Raw genomic sequence first — 15800 nt, 5'->3', positions numbered from 1 at the left:
CTGTCTTTCTTTTGTTTTTTGTTTTTTATTTAAGAAGGATGATAGTGTGAGCATTATATTACCCATTCATCTTCTTCATCTGTAGATATTCATCATCATGGCCAGCGTCATTCGCTTGCACGCGCGGCCTGCTAAATAAACCGTCGAGGTTTAACAGCTGTCTCGCAATAGGTATATTCAGTAGGCCAGTAGCGTACCCAGGATCTCTGCCAGGGGGGGGGGGGGGGGGGGTTGACAGTTTGTCAATACCATCTAAATAGCACTAATTTCAGCTTCTTCACGGGAAATTGTCAAAAAATGCGCTTTTTGTGAGTGTGCAGACGATTGCGCGTCTTACATTTTAGTTGCAGTACTCAAATGCGCAAGGAAAGAAAAGGGGTTAAACAAAAGAGGGGGGTTAAGTTGGCCTCAGGGGGGGGTTACAACCCCCGAAACCCCCCCCCGGCGGTGCGCCACTGCAGTAGGCACTTTTGTGCAGGCATGCCTACGCCTTTCTTTTGAACTTGCACTACCTCTTTACTTCTTTGCCTCAACATTGCTACTTGTGTTTAAAAGCATATATCGGAGCACATGTCGCACAGATTGCTAAGCTGCACCTAGCTGCATATCGTTATATTTCTCATCCTAATAAACTAAATAGCTGTTGAACGGTTAGAACTAAGATCATGGTTGTTATGTCTCAAATAACACTGTGGACTACAAGGTTTGCAGGGGGAAGGGTTTCATATAATTCTTGCAAGAACTGTAGTGTTGCAGTTGAATCTAGTCGTAAGCAGGTCTTCGGCAGCACCTGATAGAAATATGTTTCAGTTTGACATGCATAAGTTGTGCCTATGATGCCTTTATTCTGAAATGTAGTGGGTACTTAGACCCATCTATGACGCCTGCTTATACCCTTTTCAACAATATTTAGATTGTTGAATGGCCAATCCTCCAGAGTGGGTTGGGCTATTCAATAAGGAACAAGATCTAAGCAGCTGCTATTATCCTATTTTCTACCAAAAGTAGGCATTGCAACACAATAATATTTCTATTATAACATACTTTGATTCAAAATGTCACCACTAGTATGTGCCATGGCCATGAGCTATATCTTGGTTGGTGGTTGATTGATTGTACCTGTTTATATTATGAAGTGACATCTACACTATGAGAGATTCTATAGTTTTCCTTAGCATAAAGCTTTGAATAAATTCTGATTCTCTTGGCTTGTTAACAATCACTTGAAGGCAGAAGTAATAAGTTAAGCTATATTGGCAGATTACTCTTTTGTGAACTTGCGTACGCCACTCTTACTGTCAGTGGAAGCAACCGACTAGCCGTTGCTCGGTAGTCAGTTGGGCTCAGTTCCGGTTATCCTCCTTGCCCCTTCTATACCACTTTTTCTCTCTCTCCTTTTACATCACAGTAATAGATTATTTGACTGCGAAATTTAATGTCCGAAACCTGCATTATGCAGTTATGAGGAATGCCAAAGTAGAGGATTCCGGATTAATTTCGACTGCCTGGGGTTCCTTAGCATGCACCCAAAGCTCTATTCACGAGTGTTTTTTTGCACTCTGCCTCCATCAGAATGGGGCCACCACCGCTGAAAATCAAACCCATAACCTTGCACAGCAGCAGAACACCATAGCCACCCATCCACTGTGGCAGGTCACAATAGTGTTGCCCTATGGCGAGGTATGCATGTTCAACTAAGACTGTACTTTAAAATAACTCTGCATCGTGCTAGTTTGTTCATGTGTAGGGAAGACATAATAGTGCAAACTCAAACGATTGCATAGAAAGAGCACAAGAATGAGCACTATCCAGAGAGTAGCGCTTGTCCTTTTCTTTTTCCTTCTATGAAATCATCTCAATTTGTGCTATTATGTCTTTCCTAAAACTACACTATGATTACTGTTGTTTATGAGTAAATTGCTGAAACAGATTAACATCACTGGTTGTGGACAGTGTTATAATTCAATGTAATTGATGAGGAAAACTAAGTCTCCTCTAAAAGTTACCGATCATGCATTTATTAGCCTGCTACATAAAAAGGTCCTCCTTCATGACTGCGCTAAGCTTTACCCTTGTAGGTGCACCCAGAGCCTTGCAACGCTGCGACTGGGTCCGACAATGGGGCTCGAAAAAGAAGTATCAGTGATATAATGAACCTTGTCAACCAACGCCCAGAAGCACAAGACACAGTGAAGAAGGTCCGTGTTGAGCATTCAGCTGGTACATTATGCCCCAGCTTTGGTTCACCAGATGCTGAGAGCTGTAATGAAAGGTAACTAGTTTGCCTCAGGCTTTGCATTAAAAGGATTTAACTGCGATGTTGCTTACAGTGCTGAACCTCATGTTGTCCGCCCTTTGTGACCATCACAGTTAGCATAACTCTTCTATAATAGAATTTTCTTTTAAATGTTAATTTGCCCTTCGGCATCAAACATTTCTCTGCACGTAGTTGTGAAGCCCTGTTCCTGCATAAAGTCAAACCAAAGTTGCAATACTAGGCATTGCAGCTGGTAGCATGTGTGGGTTGCATTAACGAACCAAAGGCAATGCTGTTAGTCATTTTATTTTTAGCTAATATTTTGGTATTTTTAATATTATTGACATTGTCAAAAGTCAATCATTTCTTCTTTTCTAACAACTTTGTATATTATATGTTTGTCCTCCTGTCCCACACATAGTTAAAAAAAACTAAGGAGTTCTTAGTTTCAGATATTGGTTTAAAGGATGCTGTGTTGACAATGTCAGACATACTGCACCACCCTATTGTGAATTACACTTTGAAAGTATTAGCACTGATCCATTGTTAAATTGATGCAGTCTGCCAACACCACCAACACCAGTGCAAACTACCAGAACACAGTTACCTCTGTCTGACGCATCAGGAACCACTAACAATGCTCGTTACTACAGTGTTGTCTGGTGCAAGAAGTCAATGAAAAAAGTGAGTTTTGCTGGCGTTTTTCTTACGGTGGAATGTAAACAGGCAGAAGTATTTACATTGACATTTGATTGTTCTTTTTCATGCATAGCACAAGAAGTGGGAAGGCGATGGTAAGTTGCACTACACTTTTGAAACAATTCATGCTTTAATTACTTTGTTGAAATCAAGGCATCTGAGAAAACGCTTGTAGTTTACTACTCGGCTAATTCACTCTCTCCGCCCTTTTGTCTTTTGCTTCTTTATTTAAATTTCTCATCCCTTTTTCCTCATTCTGGGTAGACAAGCGGATGTTCATCTGGTTATACTCACTGCCTTTCCTCGTTTTCTCACTCTCTCTCTCTCTCTTTTTGCACCACTGCTTGCTGCTGTGTTGATGTCTGGAACTTACATTCCGTGGGCATTTTTGGATGCAGCTGTGCTCATCATCAAAGGACGGTCAGCCACATTGAGAAGCCTAGAGGGAAAAGAGTGAGTTTCTTCCAGTTGTTTGCATGCATTAGATGCTCGGTAATATGTTATGTAAATTGTTTTTTTTTTAGGACACAACAAATAGCGTTAAACCTCATGTGGAATAGCTTTCTAGTCGGAGAAGCAAAGCCGCTTCTGTGCAACTTACCATTTTGTTAAAAAGCAAGCAGGTTTCTTTTCTCGGTACAACAGTGAAAAACTTGAGAATGTAATAACACTGGGTGTTTGATTTTTAATTTTTTTTTCTTCCTTCCTCCTCCTTTTTTATTTTTTTTCTTCCTGTTTTTTTGTCCAAAACGTCTGGCTACAAGACTACAACGCCCACGTACAAACAAAACGCACAGCAATCCTCACCAAGAAGAATCTCACTGTACAGTCAACACACCGATCGAACACACCTTAATAGAACTCATACCGGAGAGGAAATCGCACAAGAGCCTCTTCGTAGCGAGTGTGTACAGCCCTCCCAGAGACCTCCTTTCAGACTTCGACCACCTCGTCTGGGAAATTAAGAAACGCACCGATGGTCATCAACTCGTTATAGTGGGGGACTTCAACGCCCCACACACAGCATGGGGATACCAGACTACCACGAAGAAAGGAGTCCGTGTACACGACACTGCACAACAGCACAGACTCGCCATGTGGAATGACCCACTCCAAACCACGAGGATAGGCAATAGTGTCTCCAGAGACACAAACCCAGACCTCACATTCACGCTAAACATGCCCTCGGTAGAATGGAGCCGACTCCGAGAAACCCTGGGCAGTGACCACCACATCCTCCAACTGACCATGGCCCACACTCGTAAGCTCGCCAGGATTGGAGTGGCCCGGGTAACGGAGTGGAAGTCATTTACAGACGGGATTAAATGTCGAGACCACCATCGAGAACATAGATGACTGGCTCAAGAAAGTCCTCGACACGGTGGATCGCTACACCAAGAGAATACAGCTGAATGAAGTCGCGCTAGCTGTCGATACGCACCTCCTCCACCTCTTGGAAACTGGAAGAGCTCTCCTGAAGAGATGGAAGAGACAGAAGTTAAACAAGAAATTCAAGAAGTGAATTGCCCTCCTCACCAAGCAAGCGCAGGCATACGCGGAGAAATTAGGAACGCAGAATTGGCACGCATTCTGCGACAAACTCCAGGGAACATTGAGCACAAAGAAGACGTGGCACCTCCTGCGCGTCCTTCTCGACAATGGCCCTCCAAAGATGCAGCAGCGACAGCAGCTCTGTAGGCTCGTGCACAACTATGCCGGATTGGAAGAGAACCTCCTTCGAGAAATTCAGAAGGAGCGATGTGGCAACCCACCCGGTAATACGGCGGCACAAGGCCGAAGTTTATGGTGGGAAACCAAACCCCGAACTCAACCAACCCTTCACGTAGGCTGAACTCTCTGCAGCACTATCGATGCTCACCAGAAACACCGGTCCGGGCAAAGATCATATCATCAACAAGCATCTCCGGAAGCTTCTGCAGCAGGCCACCGCAGCCTTACTCCAGTACTTCAATGCATGTTGGGAGAAAGGAGAGCTACCGGTTACCTGGAAGCACTCGGAGATCACTATGATCCCCAAACCAAACAAACACCTCAGCATCAAGAACTTACGCCCAGTCTTCCTTGCCTCGTGCGTAGGGAAACTTTTTGAGCACATGATACACAACCGGCTAACCCCATACCTCGAAGACAACGGATATTTTCCGAACACTATGTTCGCATTCAGGCAGAACCTGTCAACGCAAGACGTCTTCCTTCTACTCAAGGAAGACCTCATCGATCACCTGAGCACTCGAAGCAAATCCTCGATCCTAGCCATCGACGTAAAGAGAGCTTTTGACAACGTCAGTCACGAAGCTATCCTCTGCAACCTTGAAGACCTTGGCTGTGGGTCGCAGACATGCCACTATGTCAGGAATTTCCTCATGGACCGCACGGCCGCAGTGGGAATAAACAACCTCCGCAGCAAGAGCTTTTGACTACCGAACAAAGGCACATCGCAAGGGTCGGTCATATCGCCGTTGCTCTTCAACGTCGCCATGATCAAACTACTCAGCCTCCTTGACGCCATACCAGAGCTACGACACGCTTTTTATGCAGGTTATATCACGTTATGGACAAGGGCCTCGAACACTGAAACGCAAGAAACACGCTTACAGGAAGCAGTAAATACTATCGAGAGCTACTTGCAAAAATGCAGCCTCCGCTGTGCTCCCGAAAAGTCGGGACACTTCGTCCTCAAGTCAAGAACGAGAGGCAGACCACCCAGCTACGATGAACTTGATCCCAGCGTCACCCTTAATGGAACGCCCATCCCAAAAGTGCAAACCCTACGAGTTCTAGGGCTACACATCCACAAAGACTGTTCCAGGACGGCTACCCTCCCGCGACTACAGCAAACGATGTCACAGCTCACACATCTCGTCAGGAAAGTTGCAAGCCATAGAAGCGGCCTTAAAGAACAAGACACGCTATGCGTGGTGCAAGCACTCCTCACCAGTCGAATAACCTACGGCACGCCCTACCTCGCGCTGAGGAATGCAGAGGTAGAAAAACTTAACATTATAATACGCAAAGCTATTAAAATCGCCCTGGGGCTCCCATCCACGGCTTCGACCACAAGACTTGTCAAGATGGGCATACACAACACCTGGCAAGAACTAGCTGAAGCTGACAAAGCCAGTCAATTAGAACGACTGGCGCTCACGCCCACCGGAAGATTAGTGCTCCAACGGCTAAACTCCGGTGAAACCTTTATAGCCGCCGACGGACCGAAAAGAAAGAATTCCGTTGAACGTCCGTGAATCCCTGTGCATAGCACCAATCCCATGCAACATGCACCCCACGTAAGAAGACAAGTCCGAGTGGATACCCTGCGGTGAAGACACAGGCAAGATCCGAACGCCAGATACACCGACGCAGCCAAATACCCCCAAAGAAACGCTTTTTCCCTGAGCGTAGTGGATTCCCAGGGCAGAGAGCTAGCGTTTGCCACAGTCCGGGCACAAAACCCTGAGACTGCGGAAGAGGTGGCGATCGCCCTAGCGACTACAATGTGCATGGATGCAGCTGTCGTCTTTTCCGACTCTCAAGCAGCTGTCAGAAAGTTTGCTAAGGGTCGCGTATCGACAGAAGCCCTAAAGATGTTGAAGCGCCGAAGCACTTCGATCCCGTACACCTGCGTGACATGGGTTTCTGGGCACGAGGGGCTGGAGGGGAACGAAGCGGCACATGCCGCGGCCCGCGATCATGCCTGCCGGGCCAACCCTTCCTACTCTCGAGACGCCTGGCCAGAGTCAGCAGGAGCAGAGACCGTACCTATCACCTACTCAGCGATCCTTCAGCATCACAGGCTGGAACGCAGGGTGTACCCACCACCTCACCCAAGATTAAACAAAGACGAAGGCACCACACTCAGACGACTGCAAAGTAACACCTACACCCACGGCATACTCATGCATAGAATCTACTCTACACTACAAGGATATCTCTGTCCAATTTGTGGCGTACCGGACACCTTGGCGCACCTGATCCTTGAGTGCCCATGGCACCCAAACACAGACGCATTGCCCTCACCAAAAGGCTGTAACACCTGACAAGAAAGTGAAGACCTCATCGAAACGTGGGAGTTTGTCTCTTAGGACGTGGAACAACAACAACACCTCGTCGCCAGGGCCAAGGAGGCAGTGAAGGCCAGAGGGTTCCTGGAATGAGACCTCCCACCTAGAGTATCCCACCCGGGATACTGTTTCTAAATTAAACGTTTATTCCTCCTCCTCCTTCCTGTTTTTTGTGGCTCAAGAAGGCTACAGGGATCTCCTCTTTGTTTATGTCAACTGTTCCCACTTGTTCCCTAGTTTAATTCATCTTTCTTGCCCGTCCTTCCAGTTTGATGTCCTGCTGTTCATGCTTTTACATCTTGTGTTGATATTCGTCGAAATTTTATCAGTGCACTTCTTGCTAACGCTGAGTAAATTGCCATATGCCATATTGGAGTTGGACAAACAAGGAAATAAATTAATAGATAATTTAGATAATATAAAAAATAGATAATAACAGATAATGTACCAACTAGCCCAACAAGTTTTATTATTATTATTATTATTATTATTATTATTATTATTATTATTATTATTATTATTATTATAGATAAAAACTGCTGGCCCAAAAATTTTCTCAATATTCTTTTTTTTTTCTGTTTTGCTCATAAAAACAATACAGATTGTCATCTGCATTTGGGTACAAAGTGAAGGAGGTTGATGCAATTGAAGAAGGAAGCATTTTCAGCATTGGTGGCAAGGAGTGTGAGGTATTGTGACATCATTATTGCATGGCTTCTCTGAAATGATGACTGTTTGTTAACAGAATTGTGATTATTAATTTGATAGAGCAGTTAAATTGTGCTAGTTAGTCACTGGTATTTTTTTTTTCAAGGATGTTCAGTTATTTTACTCCAATTAATTTAGTTTGACATCACTGCCTTAGCATGCAAGAATTGTATGACACTTGATATATATATCCCAAATGTGAAGGGTATTTTATCTGCACAAGCATATTAGGACAACATGTCGCACGTGTGTTTTCTAACATTCATGTATAGTTGTTGGAACAGCATGTTTAATAAAAATATGGCTTGGACTAAAAGCTGTCCATTTGTTTCCTGCACGATTCTTTGAATCTGGCTATCAATTCAAATTTTTTTTTTCTTTTTTTTGTAAAGAATGCTGATTTTTCTTTTATTATTTGTGTTTTAGATACAAGCTTCCATATCTACCGAAGAGTACCTTTCAGGGCGCTGTTTCAGTGATGGCTTTGTACCTGTGGCTGCCCAAGAGGACTCAATCCAGCCACGTTCAGCACCTACACTTAGTAAAAATGAAATATACTAATTGCTTGTATCGCCTCTCTCTCACATGTATATACAGGCCGATGATTTTTTGTAACACTTGTGCCAAAATAAATGACCTTGAAGAAATGTCGAGATGGCTCGTGACGCCTCGTGATCAGTAGCCTTGTGATAATTCGAACTCAAATAATTGAAAATTCTGGTTCTTAAACAGATCTCCAAGTATTAAGTTGTTATACATCCAGTTATTTTAAAGGCACCAACATTAATGTCATTAATGTTGGTCACGACTTGTTGGTGGTCAACTAATGTTGGTCATTGGTCAATGACTTGTTGGTCAAACAAGTCATTAATGAATACTGGTTAAAAGCCAACTTCAACAAAATTTCAAACTGCGCAAGAATTCTAGTTTAAGATAACACAGATATAGAGGATCCTCCACACAAAATTTGGCATTTGAAATACAAGCAGAAGTGTCACGAAAAGCTCGCAAGAATTGCCATTTTTGATACCAAAACTGCAAAGCACGCCGTCATTACCGCTTGCTGGAAGTGACACGGCTCCTCGGTATGAACTCCGAGATAAGGCAGCACGCTGAGAAATCTTGGAGGTAGTCTGCTGAAACTTCCGTGACATCGACAACCACCAGCTGCATGCGTCGTCTGCTTAGGTGCTGTTTAAAGGTTGCTAACAAAAAGATATACAATTACGAGCCCTGCAGCTTTGCCAATAATGCTTCACTAGTATATACTACTCACTTATAACAAATTTAACCAAAGTGAAATTTTGTTGCAGTTGGCCTTTAAGAGGAAAATTTAGCTCAGGCCCAACATCAATTTTTCTATTAAAATATATTTAAAATGCATAAATGCTTTCATAGTCAATTGCTGTACCAATTCAAATGAAGTCAGTTGCACTTAAGACAGAAAACTTAATTGGACCATGAATTTTGTTTTTGCAAATTGCCAAGAATCGACAACATAAAAAGAAACTTGAGCACGAAGTGTACAAATCTCTAATTAAATGCCAAAATCAGATACAGCAGTTCTGTAACCTGCATCTGCTAAAGCAAGTGGACAAATTTGATATGTTTCCTCTGTCAGAAGAAAGAATTTTGCAACATCGACGCGACTTAACATTGCATCAGAAGACCGTGCAAGCGCTACTGCGCTTCTTGAGATCGACCGGCCTTGTGGACACCTGTAATTGGAACCCCTTTTCTGTTACCTGTTCCTGTTTATTTTTTTATTTTTTCTTTCTCTTTTTGCCCTCTTCCCAACCCCAGTGGAAGGTAGCGAACTGGAAACTCCCCTCTGGTTAACCTCGCTGCCTTTCCTCCCTCTCTCTCTTGATATGTTACTTTACAGCTTAGGTAGAATAGTTGCAATTTTTACAAAGGTTTTGCAGAAGTTCTACTCGGAAATTATTGGTGTACTATGGCATGGTGCATTATTTTCTTTAAAAGAACTGCTTGGCTCTAGTTACTATTTACTGTAAGACATATTGCACAAAGAGAAAACAGACCAAAAGGAAGACACGTTGATGCACTTGTCATTATCAATGTGCCGTTTCTTATGTGTGTGGGCTCCACAGCAAGTGTGCTTCACAGTGGTGTATTATACATCATATTTGTCCACTTGATGTGTCTCAGTGGGTGGCAGTTTACAAAAATTGTGATATCATTTTTTATTGCTGAGCTATAAGCGGTAAACTTCATGATTGTTTATTATTTTGCAATTATAAATGATAAAAAAAAATGTATGGCACAAACTGATGGCATTTAACTTTAACCTTCAAATGAAACAAACCTAATCAAGATCGGTGCAGTGGTTGCCGAGAAAAATGATTTTCTATTCCCATGTATTTATATAGTTTCATGAGATAAAACTTTTAAATCAAACCTTACAGCTTCTTATGGAAGAAAAACACAGCCAGAAACAGGTGATTGCAGGGCATTAATGAGGCACAATTAATAAAATTGTGCCCATGTTTCATATCGGGGACATTGTTTATGTTTATGGGCACCACTATAAAATAGAATCAATGACTCTGTCACTCTAACGCAAGCTGGAATTATGTATAACGCCCCTCAAATATTTGTCTGAATGTGACATGGTCTCTTCATGTAATAAGGCATAATTCAGGCAAGAATTTATTCTCTGTAAACATTTTCAACCAACACTCTTCTACCTAAGGTATAATTTCCCCAGCACCATGACATTTTTGTTGTTGTTGTTGTTGTTGGAACTTTGTGCGTGTTCAAGAAGGGGTAGTGCCTGATAAGAGGTGAACAAAAAAATATCCCAATTTTGCATAAACTGTGAATAAACATATTTATTTCAAGTCACAGTAACTGCTAAGAAATGCAGTCATATTCTGTTGAACTGGCATAGGTCAATTTATTGTTTTGCTAATATGCATAATATTGTTCTGCTAATATAAATTCTGATAACACTTGAGTGAACAGCCTGCTTTATTTTCATAATCGTCCATGCTTCTTTCATCATGTGGCTGATCACCAAGAATGAAAAATCATGGTTTAGCTGAAATAAGTACCCCACGAAGTTGACAAAATTGGCATAGTATTTGTTCTGTAAGACTGAGATTTTTTCTCACTCTAAAGAAAGATTTTTCATTTCATGAAAATTGAATGTGTAAAAATGTGATTTATTTACAGGCAATATGTCACAATTATTGATTCAAGCAGTAGTAAACACATCAGACATTGCTGTCAGTGTCAGCACTTTGTGTTATACCTAACTAGAAAATGCTATGCTTAACTAGCTTTCTTTCACTTCTTCACAGAGACGTCGGCACAGCAACACGCCACAGTCAAGTTCCCAGCTTTCAGAAGTCCTCATGTGGGAAGCCTTCCTTCTAACACAAGCAGCAAAAAGATTTTCGTCCCACTGCCATGTCCACTGATCAAGCCAGACTCGTTAGTCATGCCCCGCCCAAACAACATTCACCAAGTATGACTACAACCTGCTTGACCACTTTGTATGTTTCAAAATAGAAAAAGAGTGTTAGTGTAGTCCATGGACTTACAGAACTTGTGTATAGCGTGTTATATATGTAGCAAGGCTTTGGCCTGAATGCACAAAAAGGAAAACATTGTAACACACTGTTGTGACTGTCGATGCTCTCAACTGAAGCTAACTCAAGAGACACTTGCTATATCACAAAATAAATTTGCCTTGAAGCAGATGGTGGTTTGCTAACTTGCATTTGGGGAGGGCGTATTGGAGGCGGAGGGATAATAAGAGTGTAGAGAAGAGACACGTCTCAGGTGGATATGTTTAAAAGCGTTAAAACAAGTCCTTTGACCATTGGAAAGATTAAAGGGACATTTGCACCCTCTCTTGTGACAAGTGACGAGTTCTGAATTCTAAAGCACGCTGTTCCTAAAGCGGCTGGGTCGTCCAGATGGCTTATCAGGACCACGAGTGACCGTCCTTGTATGCTGTAGCAAGGACAATTGCAAAAATGAGCGAAGCTGACTCCTTGAGAGGGCGCTTTAACTCAGGAGCTCCCATTTAAATACATGGGAACAGAGCATAGTTTTTCTTGGCATCCATTCCACCATTTTTTTTTTCATTCAAAAGTAAAAGTCAAAATCTAGCGACTGTAGGGAATATATTTATTTAGGCCATTAATATTTTTAGAAATATTTATCAATATTGCAAATGTTTAAAAACTAGAGGATGAAAATGACAGCTGTGGAACTTAGCAATAAAAAATGGTATAATTCTGCAAACTGCATTTATTCAAACATCTAAAGCGTCCGAAATTGATGTTTTATATGCGGCTCTGAGATATGCCAATAATACGTGAGTAGGACTGTTGCAAAACCCTTGTTAACATTGTAGCAATTTTATATGAGCTGTAAACTCGTATATCGTGTTTGTCCGCTGTAGATGCTCGAAAGATGTAGTTTGCTGAACTGTGATATCTGTTTTTGGGGCAGAATTATGGATTTTTAAAGTTTATATATCAGTTTTTTTTTAACTTGCAAGTTTTCAACAATGTTTGTTGTTTCAACAATAAAAATTCTGCTTCTTACACTCGGTAGAATTTAGCTTCTCTCTTGAATTAAACACATTTAATTGAAATCGGTTCTGTGGTTTCTGGTGAAAGCAGTTCTGCATTCCATGTGTTCTAATTTTTTCACATGTTTTTTTACGGAAAATTGAAGTTGGCCCTTACGTAAAACCTCCTATTAAAGGACACATATTTTCGAAGTCGTAGAAACTTTACCACATGCTTCTCACACATATCAGTATCACACTTTTAATGTATGAAGGTTGGGAAACAATTATAAGATATTTTAACATGATACTGAAGTTGATCTCCAAATGCCAGGCCCGGCATCACCAACTTTATCGTGAAATGTTTACACAGAGCATGATTTGCTGATGTTGTGTGCCCGCTAAGGCTAGGTATAATAACATTGTTCATAAAAACAAGAAAAAAGAAGAGGGCTATGCACATTTCTTCTGGTCACATTCGCACGTGGAAACTGCAGTGATTGCAGGAGAGGTGCAAGCTAGCGTATCATTATGTCGTGACGCAACCACTGAAACTGGTTTGTAGAAACAAGTATAATAGTAAATTTTACAGGGAACTTCGTATTTTTTCAGGGTCTAGATGGCTTTGACCTTCACTTAACGCACAAGAGTGACAAGTGAAAATTGTCATGGCTCCTCTTAGATCAGGGCTGCACCAACAGGAGAATGTAGGACAAGCAGCTGTCTGCTCATGATACTATTGTCCTAGCATGCCTAGTGTAAGATGATTGCTGCAATATACAAAACGGAGAATACCTGTAATGTTTTAGGGGACTGCATATTTTAGAACTACAGACAAACTTCGTTATAACGAAATAATTGATATAACGAAGCAAGTGAAATTCCCCTTGTAATCCTCATAAAGATTCATATTGCAGTACATAAATAATATGTATATAACAAAGTAATGGATATAACAAAGTGATTGTGGCTCCCCCTTCAGCTTTTTCGTAACTTAAGTTTTACTATATACTTCATCAAAACACGGCTGTCAAGATAATCATAAAAAAGATCTTGACAAGCGACTCATCTATAATTAACAGTTGCATGGTCTATAAAACTCTTACAACACTTGCTGAAAGAACCACTTTGGTTGCCTTCCAGTGGGACCATAACAAGAAGAACCTTCCTGTGACAGATGTGGTTGTGGAAGACTCACTTGCTCGATGCTTGCGGCCTCATCAGCGTGAAGGCCTTGTCTTTCTCTACGAGTGTATCATGCAGATGCGAGCTTTTGATGGATGTGGTGCAATTTTGGCGTAAGAGTTATATTCTTTTTTTCTGGCAAAGCTGGCATCTGATATTAGCACAGCATGAAAGTAATGAATTAACTCAGAATGTTGTTGTTTAATTTAAGGCAATTTACATATTAACCTTTCCATGACAGATATGGTTGTGGATGAATAATTTGCTCAACGTTGCAGCTCCATCATTAAACTAATACTTCAAGCCTCATCTGTAAATCCCCTCCCTGTAACTAATACAAATCTGCTGTATTAGATTACAGGTTATATGAAATTGCAACTTAGTGTGCATCAATTTTGCAATAAATGGTTTAATAGATTTAGTGGTAATATAATTTAGTGGTATACTTCAGAACGATCTATCAAATATATATAACACCAATTTTTTGGCACTTTAGATGTCATAATAGATGCACTGTGCAGAATTGTGATACTATATCTTTTTCCTGTATGATGAGCCTGTTTTAAACTCGATGCTACCATTGTTTTAAGTTATCTCATTTTTGGCAGTATTTGTACAAAAATTGAGACCCTAAATACGTAAAATATCTGCCTGGAATCTGCCCGGTTCAACACTAGCTAAATGCAAACATTTCTGCTTTTCACAGGCAGTTATTTTATTACACAGGACCAAAACTAATGCTTTCTCTTAATATTTTTGGCTGTCTAAAAATCCGGCAGTACCTGTCTCACAAGGAATGCCAATGTTAATGTGATTAGCACTAAATCAATCTAGCGACACACCGTATTGCCACCGCCAAAATGCGTCTTCTATCAGGTGCGTATGCAGGTGTGCTCTTGTCTCGCGCTTCCCACTGGACATGGTGTGCCATGAGGTATGTGCGTGGCACATGCATAAATATATATTCACACTAAATTGTCTCAATATAGATGAAGTGGGTTCAATTCTGCCCAGCATTGGAGAAATTTTAAAGGATTTTTGTTGTCATTGAAGAACGTCACAAACGCAAGTAGCACATAGCCGGTGACACAAGTTGGCGTAAAGGAGGTTCATTGAAGAGCGGACCATACTCAATGTCACATATTCATGACCCAAGTTGGCCAGACGGTTAGTTTCAAACCCAGTGACCCAACTTGGCAGAAAAACAGTTCGAGACATAGGCCGGGATAACGTAAAACTAATCCAATCTGTTTCTATTCCAAGTCTCCCATTAGCTCTTTGACAGGCAAAAAAATGGCTCAGGTGCCACCCATACGGGTGGCACCTGAGCCATTTTAACTTATCACGGAGAGCTAGTGGCCGCTTTGGAATAATAACAGATTGGAATAGCTTTACATTATCCCGGCCAACGATAGATAGATGGAAAGCCAGCTGCCAGAAAGTGGGTGAAGTACCCTAAGAATGTTAATTGCATTAAAGTGTTTGCTGTGAGAGCTTGTGTGAGTTTCAGCTGCTTCCTTAATAATTTTGGTGCTTCATTTGTTGTCTCCTGAATATCAAAATCTGTAATCTTTTGCTCAGGGCAGTGGTGTGGGAGGCAGTAGGAAGTACGTAACATATTTTTTGAAGTTCATTCTCTCATTTCAGGGATGAAATGGGCCTTGGAAAGACGCTGCAGTGCATTGCACTTATATGGTGAGAGTTAACACTATGAAAGCATGTGCAGTCACAGTAAGCATTGCACATAGTGGTCTTGAAACAAACTGCAGCGTACGTTAAGAACGTGGCGTGGTTGTGGTGTTCACTGCAGGACACTTCTGAGGCAAGGACCATATGGCGGGCAACCATTTCTTCGTAAAATCATCATTGTGACTCCAAGCAGCCTCGTTAAGGTGTGTATTGCACAAAAGGTGTTGAAATGTACACTCAGAAGGGAAAGTTTGGATACCACGGCGTCAGCAAAAAATAAAAATTTATTCTAGAATAGCTGCATGATGTAAAAGAATTTCAATGCATTGTATTAGTGAAACACACACATGTGGCCTGTACCTCTTGATGTCAGCCTGCATGCTTAGACCCTGAAGTTTCGTGGCACTCGTGATCTCAAAATTTTTGCTTACATGTGTAGATGCAAAAAATATTGAAGGTTCGTGTTCATCATTGTAAACCAGTGCTACATTATATGTGGCTTTCTATAGGAACTAGCTTGCCTCCAATTCACAGTGTACATATGGTCAGCATCAAATTCAAGTTGTCGGTGCTAATGTATAGAATTCTGTACCACTAGAACTATAAAAGAGCCACACAATTTCAATATCCTTGCAAA

The 15800-nt window shown here is 41.5% G+C and overlaps 1 protein-coding gene across 1 annotated transcript in view; it reads left to right on the top strand.

Moving 5' to 3' along the window:
* LOC119446650 (DNA repair and recombination protein RAD54B) overlaps nt 1-15800 on the top strand; it is a 37116-nt gene that overhangs the window by 1023 nt on the left and 20293 nt on the right. The window contains exons 2-11 of the mRNA XM_037711140.2: nt 2079-2272; nt 2818-2941; nt 3030-3051; nt 3355-3409; nt 7637-7724; nt 8170-8284; nt 11067-11233; nt 13433-13587; nt 15122-15169; nt 15285-15366. Coding sequence (XP_037567068.1) covers nt 2079-2272; nt 2818-2941; nt 3030-3051; nt 3355-3409; nt 7637-7724; nt 8170-8284; nt 11067-11233; nt 13433-13587; nt 15122-15169; nt 15285-15366 — 1050 coding nt within the window. The remainder of the gene's footprint in view (nt 1-2078; nt 2273-2817; nt 2942-3029; nt 3052-3354; nt 3410-7636; nt 7725-8169; nt 8285-11066; nt 11234-13432; nt 13588-15121; nt 15170-15284; nt 15367-15800) is intronic.

Source organism: Dermacentor silvarum, chromosome 3 (genome assembly GCF_013339745.2).
Source record: "Dermacentor silvarum isolate Dsil-2018 chromosome 3, BIME_Dsil_1.4, whole genome shotgun sequence".
Classification (NCBI taxonomy): domain Eukaryota; kingdom Metazoa; phylum Arthropoda; class Arachnida; order Ixodida; family Ixodidae; genus Dermacentor; species Dermacentor silvarum.
Note: the sequence above shows the minus strand (reverse complement) of the source record. Positions and strands in the feature narration are given on the sequence as shown.